At 40.8% G+C, this 21411-nt stretch overlaps 1 protein-coding gene across 3 annotated transcripts in view; it reads right to left on the reverse strand.

Annotated features, from left to right (window-relative positions):
* Nucleotides 1-21411, reverse strand: part of syt9b (synaptotagmin IXb) — a 63803-nt gene that overhangs the window by 2994 nt on the left and 39398 nt on the right. For all 3 annotated transcript variants that reach the window (XM_085414813.1, XM_085414811.1, XM_085414810.1), the window contains 3 exons: nucleotides 8047-8167; nucleotides 7749-7920; nucleotides 7521-7650 (listed from right to left, as the gene is read on the reverse strand). In XM_085414813.1, coding sequence (XP_085270939.1) covers nucleotides 7521-7650; nucleotides 7749-7920; nucleotides 8047-8167 — 423 coding nt within the window. The remainder of the gene's footprint in view (nucleotides 1-7520; nucleotides 7651-7748; nucleotides 7921-8046; nucleotides 8168-21411) is intronic.

The raw sequence follows: 21411 nt of genomic DNA on the forward strand, positions 1-21411 counted from the left end.
GTACACTTCAACTGTGAGAGACAGAATGTGAAAAAAAAATCCATGAATCCACATGGTAGGATTTGTAAAGAATTTATTCGTAAATCAGGGTGGAAAATAAGTATTTGGTCAATAACAAAAATACAACTCAATACTTTGTAACATAACCTTTGTTGGCAATAACAGAGGTCAAACGTTTACTATAGGTCTTTACCAGGTTTGCACACACAGTAGCTGGTATTTTGGCCCATTCCTCCATGCAGATCTTCTTGAGAGCAGTGATGTTTTGGGGCTGTCGCCGAGCAACACGGACTTTCAACTCCCGCCACAGATTTTCTATGGGGTTGAGGTCTGGAGACTGGCTAGGCCACTCCAGGACTTTAAAATGCTTCTTACTCCTTTGTTGCCCGGGCGGTGTGTTTTGGATCATTGTCATGTTGGAAGACCCAGCCTCGTTTCATCTTCAAAGTTCTCACTGATGGAAGGAGGTTTTGGCTCAAAATCTCACGATACATGGCCCCATTCATTCTGTCCTTAACACAGATCAGTCGTCCTGTCCCCTTGGCAGAAAAACAGCCCCATAGCATGATGTTTCCACCCCCATGCTTCACAGTAGGTATGGTGTTCTTGGGATGCAACTCAGTATTCTTCTTCCTCCAAACACGACGAGTTGAGTTTATACCAAAAAGTTCTACTTTGGTTTCATCTGACCACATGACATTCTCCCAATCCTCTGCTGTATCATCCATGTGCTCTCTGGCAAACTTCAGACGGGCCTGGACATGCACTGGCTTCAGCAGCGGAACACGTCTGGCACTGCGGGATTTGATTCCCTGCCGTTGTAGTGTGTTACTGATGGTGACCTTTGTTACTTTGGTCCCAGCTCTCTGCAGGTCATTCACCAGGTCCCCCCGTGTGGTTCTGGGATCTTTGCTCACCGTTCTCATGATCATTTTGACCCCACGGGATGAGATCTTGCGTGGAGCCCCAGATCGAGGGAGATTATCAGTGGTCTTGTATGTCTTCCATTTTCTGATGATTGCTCCCACAGTTGATTTTTTCACACCAAGCTGCTTGCCTATTGTAGATTCACTCTTCCCAGTCTGGTGCAGGTCTACAATACTTTTCCTGGTGTCCTTCGAAAGCTCTTTGGTCTTGGCCATGGCGGAGTTTGGAGTCTGACTGTTTGAGGCTGTGGACAGGTGTCTTTTATACAGATGATGAGTTCAAACAGGTGCCATTCATACAGGTAACGAGTGGGGGACAGAAAAGCGTCTTACAGAAGACGTTACAGGTCTGTGAGAGCCAGAGATTTTCCATGTTTGAGGTGACCAAATACTTATTTTCCACCCTGATTTACAGATAAATTCTTTACAAATCCTACCATGTGGATTCATGGATTTTTTTTTCACATTCTGTCTCTCACAGTTGAAGTGTACCTCTGGTGCAAATTACTGACCTCTGTCATCATTTTAAGTGGGGGAACTTGCACAATCGGTGGCTGACTAAATACTTTTTTGCCCCACTGTATCTATATAATGAGTCATGTCAGTTAGTCAACTAGCCTCAGATTTAACAGGTTGCTCTCAGTCCCATTTGTTATATCCCTTGTCTGCTGCATGAGACAGGGCTGTCACTCCCAACACGTTGAATATAAAACCATATGGTAATGAGTGCAAAGTGATGTTTTTCAACCCAAACCACAATATCTTTGTTATGGTAATCCAGTATTTTTAGTGCCTAATCCATTCCAGGAGGTAAAAGCAAAACCAAGTGCAAAACACAAAGGTGCAGGTCATAATTTTCCGTCTAATAGGCATGTTCCAACAATCACATTTACATTACATGCTTCTGTAAAAGGGACTTTACCATACAATATAAAACGTGTTGTGATTTGGTGCTATATTGAACTGAAGTGCAAACTGCATCCAAGACATAAACTCCACTGCTACTAACACAAAATCGGTTCTTTCCAAACATCTGCACAGACAGCATGATGACCCCAGCAGCCCGAGTCAGATCTTCAACATGTTTTTTTTAAAAAACTTTTTACCCCATTAAAGCCATTAAAAGGCCGATGGGGTATTGTTGTTACCCTGCTGGGTGGGCAGGCAGACAGGGTGAGTTTCTAAAAATCTTGTGAAATACTCACTGTGTCATGTTTGGTTATGTGGAGCAGTTTAAAGCTTCACAGATGAAGATGAATTAAGCGCCAGTCATCTTTTGTTTTGTAAATTCTCTTTTAAATACTGCTATGACAAGTGCAAAATGTGAAAAATGCATAAACCACAAATTTGTTCCTAACAGAAATCCCATGGAAATCATGCTATATAATTAATTGGTTGGACTCTGTCAAAGTGAGCCTTTTTATCTGAGAGCTGGTGTTATGATTTTGATGTGGTCCTCTTTGATGTGAAATGAACCTGCCCGGGAGCAGAATGAAGGTGCACACTACCATGGAGAAATGTTTTAACCTGAGCCAGCCCTGTGAGACTGAAAATCCAGAGATATAAACTCCAAAGCTGGCTTGGGAACACACTTACCTCACTTCATGAGAGCAGCCCCTTCAGTGTGCATGTCTGTTATCTAGTTACTCATTCATGTGACAAAGTGGAAGCAACCGAGCTTTCAACTTTCTGCATTTACTTTACTTTCTACTCAGTAACATCTGAACTGTGTGTGTGCAGTGTGTGTGTGTGTGTGTGTGTGTGTGTGTGTGTGTGTGTGTGTGTGTGCGTGTGTGTGTGTGTGTGTGTGTGTGTGAGTGTGTGAGAGAGAGAGTTTACAGTCTGGGCCGAAGAGCTCAAGCTGCTGAATTATTAATGCTCTCAGTGGTCAGCGGGTCAGTCCAACACTTTTGAAAAGCCGTAAACTAAAGTGGACAGGAAACCAGCAAGTGTTTGTGTGTGTCAGAAAAACACACACACACAGACATGCACATGTCTGTGTGTGTGAAAGCCACGTGTGTGTGCATGTGTGTGAGTGTGAAAGCCAACTTGTCAGATGTGTTTAGTTTTATTTGTTGAAACATAAATTTTGTGCGAATGTGTGAATACTCATTGCTTACATATTATGCATAGGCTTCAGCTACATATGTGTGTATAACTGTGTGCAAGGATGTGAAATATCCCCCGAGCCAGTTTCCCTTAGGTCTTCTGTGTGGATCTCTACACAAATAAGCCATTAGATGAGATCTCAGACTCTGGGGACTGACACTGTGGTGTAAAACGAGACTTAACAACCTGCATGTTATTTTCAAAAAGCAGTTGAATTTTGTTTAATTTTACAATATACACACTCAAACTTAGAGGCAGCAAACCATTCACAGGCAGATTATGAGATAGAAAAACTAAAATTAAAGCATCAGAGCTTCAAAAATGATTGACAAGAAAAACAAAATGCAATGAATTACTACTAATCTGAAGCCTACGTTTAATTGACAATAACACAAAGACAAAGTGTTGATACAAAAAAAAGTTTTGATCTTAAAAAAATCACTGCTGAGCCTTTCAGGAGTAACAGAAAAGAATAAATCGAAAAGAATTTAGAGATTTATTCTAAGAATCCCAAGAAATCGGTGTACATAGCAGATAAGACTAAAAACAATGTTTTTTAAAGGGACATGAATTGGTACTTTTCAAAGTTCAAAACTCACCTCCATAAAATACACAGTGTTAAACTAAAGCATAAGACTACCACACAATATAAGGAGCCCAGCTGTCCTAATTCAAAAGTATTTCTACTTACCAAAATAGATTCTTATGTTTATGTTTTTTATGACAATTTGTTTGCATTGTATATAATTGCATTGTGTTTAGCCTCTTTCACTTTGACAGGCAGCTTAACAAATGAAATCATGTTTTAAAAACTGCATTGTGTATTTGCGTTGGTCATCTTTGTCTAAAATTAAAATTTGTTTGATGATCTTGAATTATAAATGAGAAAAAGAAAATAATAGGAATTCATTAAGGGGCAAGCACTAAATTGATGTGCATTTTGTTCTTTTATGCTAATAAATAATTTATGTAAAAATTCAAAATGTATATATACCAATAGTTTTAAAGTCATTGAAATGTGTAAAGTAAGCAACCAGTTAATAAACATAATATTAGTGAATAGGATATTTTATCATCCAGAGGCCCTTTCTAGGGAAATATTAAGTTATAATAAACATCTTTGTTTCATTTAAAATTTATATGTATGCTCCTGGCATCAAACCCCAAAATGATTAAAGGTATCATATAAAAGTCTGTTTAAATTGACAATATCGTTGGAAAAGTCAGATGGTACCGCTGCAGGAGCTATGACGTAACAAATGAATGTTATTAAAAACTCTAGAATCACACATTAATTCTTTGAAATAGTTATTATTGGTTACCATGTAAATTTCCAGGCTTCTGATTTCATAGTGACCATTCTACTTCCTGTGTTAAAAAATCTACAGATAGCTAAATCCAGTGTCAGTAGCTAGCAAGTTAGCCTTTAGCTAGCTGCTAATCACTATAAGGTGCTAAAGTTATCTCATTTCAGTCAAAGTCCTTCTTTAAATTGTGCAAATAAGTGACAGGGCACATGAAGCTGGCAGTTGCTAATGCACGCCATGGCTGATGCCAGTCATTACATTTGCCTGGACAGCTTTCCATTTTGAGGTGTTTTTATCTTGTGACCCCCTTTAGCTGAGTACCAAAATGTTTGGCTTTGACAACTCATCATAAATTTACATGAATCAGTCCAGCATCTGTTTTAGCTTGCTCTGTTTTTTTTAATGAGTGTGGGCTGGGAATTCAGAAATAGAAGCATCTCACCGAATGTAGCCACCTCTCTGTATGTCTCCCTCCCTTTCTCTGATAGCTAGGCGCCTCTGCTGTGGCAATCACAACAAAACAAGTCAAGCATACACAGGGGTTGTGGAGTACTTGTTTTATTTCTTTTTCATTCACTATATCGTCAAATGAACTATACAAAACATAAATTTAACACGGAATGTGAAGCTTATTTAAAATAAGTTTTCTTTTTATCGCAATAGTGCGCTATTCTGACAGAACTGTTTTTAGGTAAGAGAAGCATTTAAAAGCAGTTGTTTGGGACTGCCTCAGACTACTGTAACTCAATGGATCTCTGTATATATGGTTACTTGAGCATTACACAAGTATATCTGGCTTAAGCATTGCCTCAGAGTGACTTTAAAGGGATGGAGGGGCAGAACATCCAAATCAGCCACTTGAGGCTGGCTGCTAAAACTTTGTAGCAAACATAAACATCTTTAGAGCCTGGTGTCTGCCAGACATAATCTATGGTTACAAAACCTGTGGTTACAAAAAGACTTCTAGTTTTATAAGTGTGTAGGAAATTTCCCTTGGCTATTTTACTTTGTGACATCAATTTAGCTAGTTTCATAGATGGTATAAAAGACATTGCCACAATAATATATTAGGATATAATCCCAATATGTGTACAGTTTCAGTCAGATCTACACCAGGAAGGCAATGACGAAAATGCTGTACTATATGGTTTTTAATGGGCATTCACAAATCAATGGGTTTCATATAATTTCATAAAATATATGTCTATATTTTATATGCAATTCATAGTGCCAAGGCAGGCTGTGTCCTAAGCATAAACATATCGAGCACAATGTCTTTTTGTTGCCTTCTGAATGAAAATTTTCTGCAAATTATGTCACTTCATGTCCTTTGTACTAAAAATGCTAGCACTTGACTGTCTGTGTGATATGTTCACAAAGTTTATGGATCTTGCTAACAAAGCTAGCAAATACTAGCTGATAGCTTAGCTCTCCAACCCCCTCCATTGCTACTGCTTGCCAGATAGAGTGTACAAACCATCTTTTATGGACAGTATATTATGGCGAGTCAGAGATGAGCAGTCAAGCCATATTTGAAATCAAAGCTAATAGAGACATTAGTAGTGAATGGCCACTTAGAAGCCTTAATATTGATATGCTAAATTGATTGTTTTCTATGGCAAAAGCTTTCTTGTCAGGAAACCAATGCCAGTTAGTTGATCCACAGCTTTCCTGCTCAAATGGCATTTGTTTGATGTCAATTCATCCAGAAGCTAAATATTAAATTCTGGACCAGAGTATGAATCCCTTTGACTGGTGATTCCCTCACTTTTAATCCATAAATACATAAAACTCTCTTCAGTAAAATATCTGAATGCATATCAGATATAGACTATCCATTTCTTTGGTTCAGAAATGATTGGTACCCAGAGGATAGATCTTAATGATTGTGGTGACTACTTAACTTTTATACCTTGCATCAGAAGTATGGGGGAAATCTTTATATGTGTGTTTCTCATTATACAGTATAAACCTTCTTCTGGCTGCTTTCTTTAGTGGTTGCCATAGCAGATCATTTGCCTCCATCTCACACTATCCTTAGCCTTCTTATTTTTATGTCCACAATTGTCACATCCATGAATCTTCTCTGTGGTTTACCTCTTTCCTCATGCCTGGTAGGTCCATCTTCAACAGCGCTTGAGAAATATATCTGCTATCCCTCCTCTGCACTTGCCCAAACCATCTCGGGCTGACTTCCATCATACAAACCTTCCCTTTCAATCTGGATCTTATCCTTTTCTCACAAATCTGTTGGAGTTGGTGGAGATAACACTCATCTTCACCAACTCCAACCTGCCTGCATTCTTTACTTCATCTCTCTTGCACATTATCCGTTTTATTGAATGGCTGACCCCAGGTATTTTAACTACGCTACCTTCACAATCTCTCCTCAGTTTATCTTCACTTTTTTGTTTCAAAAAAAAAAAACAACTGTCACACCTACCGCACACCTCACCACTGTTCTGCTGTCCTCATACATTTCCTGCACCACCCTCACATACAGTACTTCTATGCAACTCCCAACTTCTTAAAGCAGTATCACATTTCCTCTCTTGGCATCTTATCATATGCTTTCTGTAGATCCACAAAAACAGTGCAACAGCTGACCTTCTCTATACTTTTGCCTCAACACCATACCCCATACCCATGGTGTGCCTCATCCTGCTGCAGTTACTCTGCACATGGCCGTTGCTCTTAAAACAGCACACTTCATCTCCACTTTTTAGGGAACCTCTCACTCCACATGATTGAAACATCAATCCGGTTCAAACAGTCCAGTGCCTTCTCTCCTATACATAGCTGTCATTGTATATCTAAATTATTGTAGATTGAGCCACACTGAGCCTTGATATTTTCTTTTAACAGTTAAATGTCTCTACATTGTAACCATTTATGATAAAGAATTCGATTGATGGCCATAAAATTTGATGGACACCTTTCTACTCCCCTCAGGACCAACTGAAAAATGGCTTATGGTTGTTCAACCTTTCATCCACCGCCTCATTAGGAACTTTGTGGTTTCTAAGTTATGTCTAGTGCTATGTTAAAAGATCTCATTACAATTAAGAAAATATTCCAGTATCCTCATGAAAAATAATTATATTTTTGCTTTATTTTACAAGACTTTTATCAAGTGTATCTTCAATTTAAAACACCTAGTACACAAAGCAGGCCATACCTCTATGAGCGGGTGCCAGTGTGCGATTGGCTTCCGTGGGTACGTCAGCATCTCATTCCAGTGGTCTCGCCCAAGGCTCTCGGCCTCACTGCCTACCCTGCATACCCCGATCACTTCATTATGCCCAACCCTGGAGGACAGAAAAAACAGCACCCACAGAGACTCTAAAATGTTCTAAAATGCGCTGGCATGTCACATGAGAGTGCTAAATGTACAGAGGTAACTCACCGATCATAGTCCATGACAGCTATTAGCAGGCTGATCTGGTCAATGCTCTCAGGAGGAACATCAAACACAATGGCCTCATTGTACACTGGATTCAGAGTGTTACGCTTAGTCGATGTCTTTCTCTTCTTTAGCCTTCGACCATCACACATCAGAGACACTTTCACATATGGATCTGAGAAGAGAAAAGGTGTTAAGACTGAAGAAATAATTAAACAGATATACACACACTAATGCATGCATACCTCATCTTCCTACACCACCTCTTATTGGACACACTGTACTGTTGATCGGCACCCACCTGAGGCTCCAGTGATGTCCATGGCTTTGAGGTTTCTGGCTTTGATAATTGTGATGGTAAGCCTGCCAGCCGTTGGGAGATAGCACAGTGAGAACATCAGCTCTCCAAGGTCCACATTGTCCTACAAACAAATATATTGTGTTCCTATATTAGCACTGCACATCATCAACTTTAATTAACTTTTTAGATTCAACAATACAGTCACAGATGGAACACACAGGGATCTGTATATTGGCAGTTAAGAGGTTTGGTGATAAAATTATACTATATGGGTAACGAAAAGCACAACTGCTGTTAGAACAAACATGAAGGAATAGGAACCAAACAAAAACTAAGAGACATCTATTTCAGGAAACCGATTATGGATAAAAGCAGCTTTGGTTTATAATGAGCAGCACAGTTAAAGCGGATCCAACATGTAACACCAGAGGAACTTCACATATGGATCGTGGCTGAAACGCGGAAGCCTTTCAGAATCATGTCTGGATGATTCATCATTAATCACTAATAACCACGGCATTACTGTATCCCAGTATCAGTCTGTGCTAAAATGTGTGGAATCTACAATCAAGTTTGAGCTACTACTAAGATTATAAAAACGTCACTGCTTCCGCTTCTTATTCACATTCATGCATATGCCAGACTCTTTTCCCAATTAACACATCTGAAAATAACGTGTGATGGTGTGATAGTGAGCAGTGCGTTTACGAGGTACAAGCACTGACAAGATTTATCACAGGGAAACTCTGATTTCTATTTTTATGCCTCCTCTCACATATCTGGCTGGTAGTTAGCTTCATGTTAGGAAACCTTAGAAATTAAGTGATATATTTACAAAAAGGTTTTTTTTTTCTTCAAAAGACTGATTTGCAGTTTTTAAAATAAGAACTAAAAATACAAGTTTCAATGGATAGGGTAGCAAAGCAGGTTAAGAGTGATTAATACAGAGGATACTAGCGATAATGTGTTTAAGATTCGTCAGGAGAAACCAGTCTACTAGAAAGACTTGTTAAAGATGTAGCAGAGACAGTGGAACACCATTGTTTCACTTGGAAATTAATAAGTGCTCCATCGCATACTGTACAAGATGATTTGGAGTCTGATTATGAGAGCAGCAGAAATGCCCATTAAGAAGCTACTGCTCAGAGTCTTCAGCTGAAAATCACTGAAAATCAAATTGAACAAAATGAGTTAATTCATCATAGATGACAGCATATGCATGCCTGCAAGCACACTGACACACACGCGCGCACATGCGTCGTCCAGGACCTGTGACATTCTAAGTGGGCGATGAGTTGATTCATCACACGTGTTGCTGAGGCGAAATCTACCTCCAACACCACATTATTGGTGTAGCTGTGAGCCTCGGGCATTAATGATATGCAGCTTATGAAGCCTTCGAGGTTTAACACACAAATTGGGGCACAAGCACAGGAATGTACACTCTGACACTCACATAAAGGTAAGCGTGTGCGGGGAAGGTAGATCAACTAGCCCTTCAGCTCACTACAGGATAATGTGATTTCCTTCTCCTATTTCACACATACACACACACATACACACATACTAAAGTTTTCAGACTATAGGATGTCGGTCACTACTCTTATGAGCACTCAAATCAAGCCTGCGGTCAAGATTATGGTCACTTGCGCTCGGCCAATGAAATTAGAGTGGTGCTTTAAAGCGCTCCAATAAAGCAGAGAGAGCATATGGACGGTCCATCTTCTCCAATTATAACACTAACACCTGCTCTCCCTCAGGAGCAGCCAGGCTTTATCTATGAGCCTCTCTCTAGCTGTGTCTTTCATAATCACGCAGTCTAACTTGATCACTCTCCTCTCGTTCATCATTCTGCTTCGTCCTTCCACTTGTAGCCGGTCTTTAAAGTGTCATGTTTAACATTCTGATATGATGAAATAAACCACTGTGTTTGATATTTCTTAGACATCCAGACATAAAAAAGCATATGAAGCACTTTCTTTATGTGCTGCACCAAAAAGCAACTTTTTCTACTGGTAATGAGAAGCAAAGAAACATCCATCTATTCGCTTGTGCTTCTCAGGGTTGCTGGAGCCTATCCCAGATGTCTTAGGGTGAGAGGCAGGGTACACCCTGGATAGGTCGCCAGTCTGTCGCAGGGCCAACACATAGACAAAGACAACCATTCATGCTCACATTCACACCTATGGGCAGTTTAGTGTTTCCAATTAACCTATCCTCATTAACTGCATGTCTTTGGACTGTGGGAGGAAGCCAGAGTACCCGGGGTGAACCCACACAAACATGGAAATTAAACTCAGGACCTTCTTGCTGTGAGGCAATAGTACATGCTAACATGTCACCGTGAAAGAACCACGTCTTAAATATATCTTTTATGACACATGGTACATAGACTGGTTCTTATATAGTGCTTTTCTACTCGATCTTGAGCACTTTACACAACGTGCACATTGCACACAGTACTTTTTTTCCACTGTTTCTGGGTGCTTCCTAACCAACATCCACACTCCAATGGATGCGTTGGAGAGCTACATGGGGTTAGCATCTTGCAGCGTCTTGTACTTGGCATGCAGACTAGAGCAGACTGGGACCGAACCATCAACCGTCCAGTTAGTAGGTGACCTGCTCTACCACCTGGGCTACAGCCACCAAAACAGCACATAGTGGAATGTTAAACAACTTTAAACAATCATTTTGTGCTGTGACAATAAGAGTCTCTGTCAGTTGCTGTTGTTGTGGTAGTAGACCGTACTGTTTGGCTGCCTGATACTGCAGAGCATCACAGAAGTACTGAACAATTGCACTCCAAGGCAATAGAGTTAGTCATTCCATTAGACAAGAAACGTATTCCTCTTTTACTTTATTAAGCAGATTTGCTGTTAAATTATTCATCTAAAATAAAGTGGGTGCCCAGAAAATGCTATCCTAATATTTAGGACCTGTAAAGTTCTCATTGCTCAGCCATATATGTATTTAAATAATTTTACAAACGTGAACTGACTTGACAAAGATTTTGTTTTTACTCAACTTTATACGGCCTACCCATTTCACATGCTTTATTGACATAATTGTATTTTGTACTTCTATAAACTGAATCTGACTGCAAGCAGCTGCAATCTGTACTCAGAAATTTCCATTCCATTTGTAGATTGAGAGTAACTTTTTCTACCACTTAGATGCCACTTAGACTGTGAAATACTCCATTCTTCTTTTTTTTAACAATCACTGTATCCATGGCAAACTGATTACAGTTTTACTGGCTCATTAGATCTCCACAGCTTTAAACAAAGCTTTCATTCATGCTTCTTCTACTTTAAATTTTACTGACTATATAAAAAAAAAAAAAAAAAAAAAAAAAAAAAAACTCTTACGCCCCTGCGGGCGGTTTATCCTTCAAGCTCGGGTCCTCTACCAGAGGCCTGGGAGCTTGAGGGTCCTGCGCAGTATCTTAGCTGTTCCCAGGACTGCGCTCTTCTGGACAGAGATCTCCGATGTTATTCCCGGGATCTGCTGGAGCCACTCGCCTAGCTTGGGAGTCACCGCACCTAGTGCTCCGATTACCACGGGGACCACCGTTACCTTCACCCTCCACATCCTCTCGAGCTCTTCTCTGAGCCCTTGGTATTTCTCCAGCTTCTCGTGTTCCTTCTTCCTGATATTGCTGTCATTCGGAACCGCTACATCGATCACTACGGCCGTCTTCTTCTGTTTGTCTACCACCACTATGTCCGGTTGGTTAGCCACCACCATTTTGTCCGTCTGTATCTGGAAGTCCCACAGGATCTCAGCTCGGTCATTCTCCACCACCCTTGGGGGCATCTCCCATTTTGACCTCGGGACTTCCAGGTTATACTCGGCACAGATGTTCCTGTACACTATGCCGGCCACTTGGTTATGGCGTTCCATGTATGCCTTGCCTGCTAGCATCTTGCACCCTGCTGTTATGTGCTGGATTGTCTCTGGGGCATCTTTACACAGCCTGCACCTGGGGTCTTGCCTGGTGTGATAGACCCCAGCCTCTATGGATCTTGTACTCAGAGCTTGTTCTTGTGCTGCCATGATTAGTGCCTCTGTGCTGTCTTTCAGTCCAGCTTTGTCCAGCCACTGGTAGGATTTCTGGATATCAGCCACCTCCTCTATCTGCCGGTGGTACATACCGTGCAGGGGCCTGTCCTTCCATGATGGTTCCTCGTATCCCTCCTCTTTCTTGGGTTTCTGCTGCCTGAGGTATTCACTGAGCACTCGGTCAGTTGGGGCCATCTTCCCAATGTATTCTTGGATGTTCGTTGTCTCATCCTGGACTGTGTTGCTGACACTCACCAGTCCCCGGCCCCCTTCCTTCCGCTTAGCGTACAGCCTCAGGGTGCTGGACTTGGGGTGAAACCCTCCATGCATGGTAAGGAGCTTTCTTGTCTTTATGTCAGTGGCTTCTATCTCCTCCTTTGGCCAGCCTATTACCCCAGCAGGGTACCTGATCACAGGCAGGGCGTACGTGTTGATGGCCCGGATCTTGTTCTTACCATTCAGCTGACTCCTCAGGACTTGCCTGACCCTCTGCAGGTACTTGGTGGTTGCAGCCTTTCTAGCGGCCTCTTCATGGTTCCCATTTGCCTGCGGGATCCCCAGGTACTTGTAACTGTCCTCTATGTCTGCAATGTTGCCTTCTGGTAGTTCAATCCCCTCAGTTCTGACTACCTTCCCTCTCTTTGTTACCATCCGACTACACTTCTCCAGTCCGAACGACATTCCAATGTCATTGCTGTATAGCCTGGTAGTGTGGATCAGTGAATCGATGTCTCGTTCACTCTTGGCATACAGTTTGATGTCATCCATGTACAGGAGCTGGCTGACAACTGCTCCGTTCCGTAGTCGGTATCCGTAGCCAGTCTTGTTAATGATCTCACTGAGGGGGTTCAGGCCTATGCAGAACAGCAGTGGGGACAGAGCATCTCCTTGGTAGATCCCGCACTTGATGGTGACTATATATATATATATATATATATATATATATATATATATTAGGGGTGCAACGATACACAAAATTCACGGTTCGGTTCGGTTCGATACTTTGGTGTCACGGTTCGATATTTTTTCGATACAAAAAAATGTTCATGCCTTTTTAATTTGTCATTTATTAAAATTATAAATATATATTTTAACTCAAAAGTACAGTTTTTAAATTTAACCCTAACCCTTTGCGTGTTTTTTATTTTGACAGCGAATGCGGACCACTTATGTGCACCCCTGGTTATATAGCTCATCATATTGCAGCCACAGAAATTATTTTGTCCATGAAACCATAAACAGTGTTGGGAAGGTTACTTTTAAAATGTATTCCATTACAGAATACAGAATACATGCCCCAAAATGTATTCTGTAACGTATTCCGTTACGTTACTCAATGACAGTAACGTATTCTGAATACTTTGGATTACTTAATATATTATCATGCTTTTTACAACTACGTGAATGTACTATTGCTGTGTGATTTATTACTATTACTGAAGGTCCGCGACTCCGAACTGTAGTAAAGGGACCTCTGACTAATACGGCAGGGTCCCTGTCGGCTCGTAGCCGAAAAATAGCTTTACTTTGTTGTGTGGGTCAACTTTTCTTGCGAGAGACAGAGAGAGGCGTTGAAAGGCTGCTCCAACGGAACTTGTTGTTTTCGGAGGAAAACACGAACACGGTGTACAGTCGAGTCTTAATAGCTTACTTACAACTGGGCTCGTCAGGCACTCTTCTTGGCTGAAGTGGTTATTATTATATTTACATGCTTCCAGCTCCCGTTTTTCCTCGATGACAACTCGTACCTTTCCACTCCCCTTTTTCTCCCTCCTCGCGCTCACAGACCCATAACGTGTATGGCAGTCCATTCTCCCTGCAACACGGACTACACTGCCCATGATGCTACATTCTTTAGAGCTATGCTTGTAGCATTCTGTCTGTTAGCTTAGCACAACAACAACGAAAAGGCGCTCTCTCACCCAGGAAACACACAGTCGCAGAGAGAGAGAGAGAGAGCGTCGCCCTGTAACCATGGCAACCGTAACGCTGCCGCCTGGAACAACAGAACGTAGCTGTCAAACAAAACCAAACAGTCCTGACCCGCGACAAAATGAAACAGGAAAGTACCGCAGTGTAATCCATTTATTTCAACAAAGTAACTGTATTCTAAATACCACCTTTTTAAACGGTAACCGTAACGGAATACAGTTACTCATATTTTGTATTTTAAATACGTAACGGCGGTACATGTATTCCGTTACTCCCCAACACTGACCATAAAGCTGCACTTTCTTTTTGCCTTATAGTCTGATTTGTCATAACTTTTCCGTTTTGTGGTAAGCTTTTCTTTGGCTGTCACTTATTCACCCTGACCTGTCTTATTTGGCTCAGCAGAACTAAAATATATATCCTGCTGCTTTTACACACACATTCACATAAGCTCAGCGATTCTCTGCATCCTCTCACATGTTTAAGCTTGTTGCGGGAGATTTCACTCGTCATGTTTGCGTAGTAAGCTAACGATTGATAAGATGATGTCAGAGGAATTGGTGCGCAAATTATCATCACTCACCAATCAGTACTGTCGCTCTCTATACACAGTTCGCGCAATTGCAAAGTGAAAGCAAAAAACAAGCGCAAATTCAAACGCGATTTCAATATGTCACATATTGACAGTGGCTCACCGATGCCAATGACATAATTACCCAGCTACATTTCCGAAAGAATGCAAAAGCATTGACATATATTTTTCCTTCCTACGATAGCCCGACGGGCAGGGCAGAGATAGATTTTGGTAGCCCGACTGGAAAAATCGCTAGCCCCGGGACGTCGAGCTAGCGATTTTGCGAGCCCTGTATCTGATTGAGGAATCACTCATCTTTGGAAAAGAGAGTTTATTACAGAGAAATGGCTCTTTCCAAAATAAAAGCTATACTATACGCTTCTTCTGGGCCATATTCTCAGCAGCATATTAAACATATCAGGTCCCCATAAGGAGAATCATGTGCTAACGGCTGTCTAAATGACTCGGGTAAAGTTTGTAGCATGCATGCTTGTCGTTTTTGTCTGCTTCCACTTGTCTTTGCACTAGGATGATGTAAATGTGCAGTCATATTCGTTGTGTTCCCACTAGTGCTTTCAGGTTAATCTCGTTGAAATGACCTTAACCACAACACGGCAAATCTCCGTTAACCAGCTACCCCTGATCGTCCCGTGCATGGGGCTAGACGGCCAACACGTTAATGAGCTAACTGCGCTAACACACTAGTTCCCACCCATGTAATTAAGCATTGCGTGGCACATCCAACATACTGTTTTACTTTAGTCCATGACTCGCTTACCTTCAGGGTCATACGTCACATGAAAACCAAAATAATTCCAAACGCCAGATCTGAATGAGGGTGGGGGGGGGGGGGGGGGGGGGGTTCAATTTGCCATGTTGCAAGGAGAGCTTAACTTCTGTCTGGCTAGCTTGCCCTGTGCTCTTCCTTCTGATGATGCTGTCTGTGTTGAGCGCTCAGCGGATCTGCGCTCGACAGTGCAGCCTAGGCGGAGTAGTCGAACGCAGATTCACTGAGCGCTCAACACAGACAGCATCGTCAGAAGGAAATTTGATAAAATAAATTACAAATTTTGTATTGTTCGATACATATGCGTACCGAACCGAAAGCACTGTATCGAACGGTTCAATATCGATACGAATATCGTTGCACCCCTATATATAGAGAGAGAGAGATACATATATAGATATGTCAATGAATCATTGCGTTAAGGTTATTGTGCTCTGTAATGGGAGGTTTTCGGTTTCCCCAATTCTCTTTCTTCTCTCCCTTTATCTCCTTACTCAATTACTACTCTCAGGGGTAGTAATGGGTCAGGTTCTTTGGATGGCCTGCCCTGTGAGTAGTGGGGTGCTGGGCAAACTCAAGCTATGCCATATTTAAGGACCAGGTGGTGCTCATATTTCTTGCCAGATCATTATTGCCTATGGTGGTGATCGGGCCCTCTGCTGTAAATCAAGTTTTCCTTGTGTGTGTTCGGTCTGAGACCATGCTCTTTTGTCTCCTTCCCAGTGATACTTTGAAGAACAACAGCTGAAGACAGAGTCCTCCATCTTCCCCAGCCTGAAAGATCTCTAGTTTCTCTCTGCCACACTTACCTGCTTAACTCCAGCCAGTCACCTTCTTTTTGGAGGAAGATGTGCTTTGCTCACTTGCCTGCCTGCTCTCTTCTGCTTATTCATTTCTTTCTCTTTCCCTCTGGACTCCATTGGCTGCCTGTATACTCCCCTGCAGTCAGCTGCTAAAGATAACCAAGTACTTCATACTCACGTGGATCTCAGCTAACTCCTGTTTCCCTCTCCGACAGGAAACTTTGACCCATTCCTATAGAGCAGCACTTACCCGATTCGGTTACTTTGATTAATTATTTGGTATTGTTGCTGTAATAATGATCTGTAAACTGACGTAAGAGTCCTCCTTTTGAGTCTTTTTTCCAATTCATTATGACAGAACGATTTGGCCATGCGTGCAGCTGTGTCCCATGTCATGTTGTTGGTTGGCCAACACGAGCAGATTCAGAGCTTGTCAGCTGAGCAGCTACAAGTAGTCCACCAATGGCTCAAATGAACAGAAAGAAATGGCGAAATAAATGAAATGAACAGTGCAATTCAAATCATGAGCTGACACAGCCTTGCCCCACTGAACCCACGGGCACGCCTCAGATGGTTGAAGCTGAACCCCTGCCCTCCATCTGTTCCATGTCCTGAGCCCTTTGGAAGTCATTTGGGTTATTGTGGATGGTTTCTGTTGCAATGGTTACTGTTGTTTAGCTAAACATCTTGCTCCTTTACAAATGATCCCTCTTAAATGCACCACTTAATGAGGCTCTCTTGTGGGAAGAATCTTACCCAAACAATAACCCTGTTGAGTCCTTCATTTATGAATGATTTGTGGAGGATTCAGGATGGTTTTTGACCATCCTTTTCATGAGGAAGAGGCAGCAAGGAGGGTTTAAAATTTATGTCAAGTAAGTGAAAGTGTGCAGCAATTTCTGTTGAGTTTTGGATGCTGAAACGAGAGTATATGTTCTATCAGGTATGAGCTATCTTCTCAAGGTGACCCTGCCAGTTTGGATCATTTAATCTCATTAACCATAAAAGTTAACTATCACCAGCAGAAGCAGGTTCTGGAGAGAAACCTTAAATTCCAGTTATCCGCGGTTCCTACCACCTGATCCTCTCTAACTTCCACTTCCGGTGTCAGTGGACAGGATCATTCTGAGGAGTCAGTGCAGCTCAGCTGTGCTTAAACTAACTTTGCAAGAATTGCAGAAAAGGATCAAGGCTGAAGTCTGCATCTACTGTGGCCAACCCGGCCATTTCATTAGCCCCAGGAGGCCAAAAGAAAATGCCTCCCAGGAGAAGTGGGGATGTTGGTGGAAAGCACCCAATTTAAAACTGTTTCTAAAATGTTGTTGCCAGCATCCTTCTGTTTTATTCAGGATTCTGTGACTTTCCAAGCTGTAATTGACTCTGGAGCTAAACAAAGCTTGTTAGACAGTCAATTTATTCAGAAACTTGGAATACCACAAAGCTATTAACCACTTTTCTCTGGTCAATTGCTATCCCTGCCAGTTCCTAGTCACTCTCTGTCACACATAGCTCTGGATCTTTTTACTGGTCTGCCCTCCTCTGAAGGCAACTATATAATGCTCACCCTTATCAATAGATTTTCTAAAGCTGCTCCTTTTATAGCATTACCCAAGCCCCGTTTGACCACAGAGACTGCTCAACTACTTGTCCAGCACGTGTTCTCCCATTTCTGTTGATACAGTATCAGATAGAGGCCTTCAATTAATCTCCTAAGTAGGGAAGACTTGTTGTGGGGCATTTAGACCTAGTGTTATTAGCTTGTCTTCAGGGTTCCATCTCCAATCAAGCAGCCAAACTAAGAGACCAAATCAGGAGTTAGAAGTTGGATTACGTTGTCTTGTTTCTTCAAATCCTACCTCCTGTATTAACTATCTAACTTGGATTAAATATGCTTTTAACACTTCCACCTCTGCAGTTACTGGAAGCTCTCCTATCAAGACCTCTTTAGGGTAACAACCCCCTTTGTTTCCTGCCCAAAACTCATGGTCCCTTTGAGCCAAGAAATTGTTTTCCTTTTAGAGATGTGGGCTGGGTTACCTTCGCTTCAGTGATCACACCTGTTGCCCGTTCCTGTTCCTGCAGAGGAGTACCCGAGTCTGTTATTCCAACCTTTCATTAGATGTTAGATGTTTCTTGTTTCTGGAATAAATATCTGTAAACTGCCACAATCTGATTGTGACAAATTCTCTGTGTACTATATGCACTGCAGTGTTATTTATGATTACAATCAAATTTTCAAGATTTTTCTTTTCTTTTTCATCTTTTCAGTTTGAATAGTAAAAGAAATGAAAACTACAAGGACCAAAAAGTAAGCATCAGAGCATTTGACTCCCTTAAACACTGGAAATCCTGTTACATGAGAGCCAGTCAGAAGTACAATATATCTGCCTGGATGAACATGGTGGAAATAAATAAATCACTGACTAGGCTGAACTTCAGCTGCATAAATAAATACACCCTGGCAGAATCAGGTTAGGCAAAAGGATCCTTCATAACGTCCAGTCGAGTAAGACTAGTGTAAGACTTTAATCTGTAAAGAAGCAAACTAAATCCATTGCAACTTATAAAGGAAAAGTTGCTCTGTCACATGGGTTCCAGCAGAGATGCATCCATAGATCTGAACATTTCTTCCTCTGGCACACTGTGCATAAAATGCATGCTTACTCTAGTCAATCTAAGATTAACAGACTGATTTGCCCATTCCTAACTTTTTTTGCTCTCTCTTTGCTTCTTCAGCCTAATGACTTGTGAGTTAATTGTCCAATTACCTCTGAGATGTTAGTACTAGAAAGTCCATATTACCTTTTATAGCCACTACGTTACAGCTTTGGCGATTTAGCTTTTTACCCTCTTTAACCCTTTAAGACCTACCATAGAACCAAGCCCGCCAGAGCTTATATTATATTTTTACATGCTGTGGAGCCATTTTTGGGAGCATTTCAAGTTGCTATACATCATTACAACCATTACAGCCTAAATTTTAATAATATGTATGCATTAAGTGCATAGTAATTACATAAATTGCAAAAAAGTGCAATAAACTACAAAAAAATTGAAAATAATTTTGTTTTTTTTAAACATATATTTCTAGTTAGAGAAATTTAAGAGGCTTATCCCTCAAAACTGTAAATACAGAAAAGTTGCACAAAATAGTTTCCTACCACAGGAAATTTATTTTGAGTGTCTTCATAGTTTTATTTTTGAAAAACACCAATTTTTATACACTGCAGGAAAAACGAAAATAAATATTATAATGCAAATATGCAAAAACAGCATATATATCAAAATAAAATATTTCCAGCAGTGCAATATGAGTCCTAAGCATCCCAGAATCAACACAGAAAGTCATAAAGTCAAACATAACTTTTAAAAACACCAGTATAGGCTCATGAGGCCCTGACGGTAATAAAAACTACATTTCCGCAAAAATTGCGTCACTTCCGGTTTCGGGCAGGTCATGGCGGACATGCGATAGTTCGCGCTGACGTCTATTCCAACGTAGGAAGTGTTATGAACAGCTGATCGGATCGGCAAGGCGTGTTTCTGGAATATTATGTTTTTGTTGCTGCAAGCGCTTTTTATGCAGTTTTTGCAGAGCTTTATGTGGAAGGAAACTGTGACCGAGGACAAGCTGATGGCATAAGATGTAAGTACAACTCCTCCAGTTTCATATGCAAAAAAAATTATTGCGCTAGCTCACATGGTTGTAGAGCTACCGGGATTTTAAAGTAGTTGCACAAAACGGAGCGTGCCCGCTCCGATCGGTTTTAAAGGGTTAACAGGATATTTTAGAGGGTAAAAACATCTGCTGAGAATAGAGGACTTGGAATGCCAATATCCTATCTGCTCCTCTGAGGAAAGACTGCTATTATATATATATATATATATATATATATATATATATATATATATATATATATATATATATATATATATATATATATATATATATATACATACACACTGAATAGGATATTATTTGTTTCCTATGACCTTCATTGGTGTCTGAACAGGACAAGCAAGCCTAGATTTCACCTGCATGGAAAGGGTTTGAACATTAAACCAGGTGAGGATAGATACATACCTTTCAGGTCAATCACATACACTCTCAGCGTTTTTAGCAAGTACACGTTTTGAGTGCATGCATGAACATGAAGTAGAATTTACCAGTAGTTGTTTGCTTTGTATAACAAGCTACTGAACAGTTTGGGGGGCATTTCATACTCTTATTGTCTCAATATAAATACATTGTACATGTACGTATAAAGCATATACCTTTACAGCAAGACTTAAGAAACGTAGAAATCTTATAATGAATCAGGAAAAATGCCATTATTATGGATAAAGGACCTTGTCGGGAAATGGAAAGCTCCTTTACTGAATTAAGATAAGATAAGATAAGATAACCTTTATTAGTCCCACACGTGGGAAATTAACAACACACACACACACTCACACTTTGAATGTACATGCTGACCCCATTCATCATTGTCCTAATTACAGGCCAAGCAGATTGCAGTCAATAGTATTGACTGGCCCTGCAGACGCTGCAGGTTACAGTGGCTCTGAGCTCTTTATTGTCCTTGCTGTCCCCAAAAATCTTTCGCTAAGAAGAAAGAGGACAGAGACGTCTATCTGGCAAAAAGTCATCTGCTGGAAAGCAAATAATTCAAGGAAGCTGCATAGCTCAAGGGAGAAAATGCAGATAACATATAGAAAGGGCTTGTCAAGGTTTTGAGTCCCCAACCCAGAATTTTGAGTTTTCTTGGGCTTTAAATTTTTTTTTACTTTTTGGTTTTGTTCTTAGTTATTTATTGTTTATATCAGATTTTCTTCTTCTTTCGGAACTCGAGTCTTAGCTCTTTGTTCCAGTTTATGTTTCCATTAGTATAGTTTAGCTGGACAACATGAATTTTCAAAATCTTATTACATTTAAATGTAAAGGTAATAGTGGGGTGGCTGTAGCTCAGGAGGTAGAGCAGGTCACCTACTGACCAGTTCAATCCCTGGTTAGGAAGCACTCAAAGTTTAGAAGAAAGTGAATGTGGCATGTTGTATAGAGCGCTTTGAGTACTTTGAGAGAGTAGAAAAGCGCTCTATAAAAATAATGTAAGGTAAAGACCCAACAATAATATAGAGAAAACCAACAATCATAAGAGCATGTGGCAACAGTGGGAAGAAAAAACTTCCTTTTAACAGGAAGA

This window comes from Rhamphochromis longiceps, linkage group LG7 (genome assembly GCF_057381845.1).
Source record: "Rhamphochromis longiceps isolate RC_006_pf linkage group LG7, R_longiceps_female_GT1.1, whole genome shotgun sequence".
NCBI lineage: Eukaryota > Metazoa > Chordata > Actinopteri > Cichliformes > Cichlidae > Rhamphochromis > Rhamphochromis longiceps.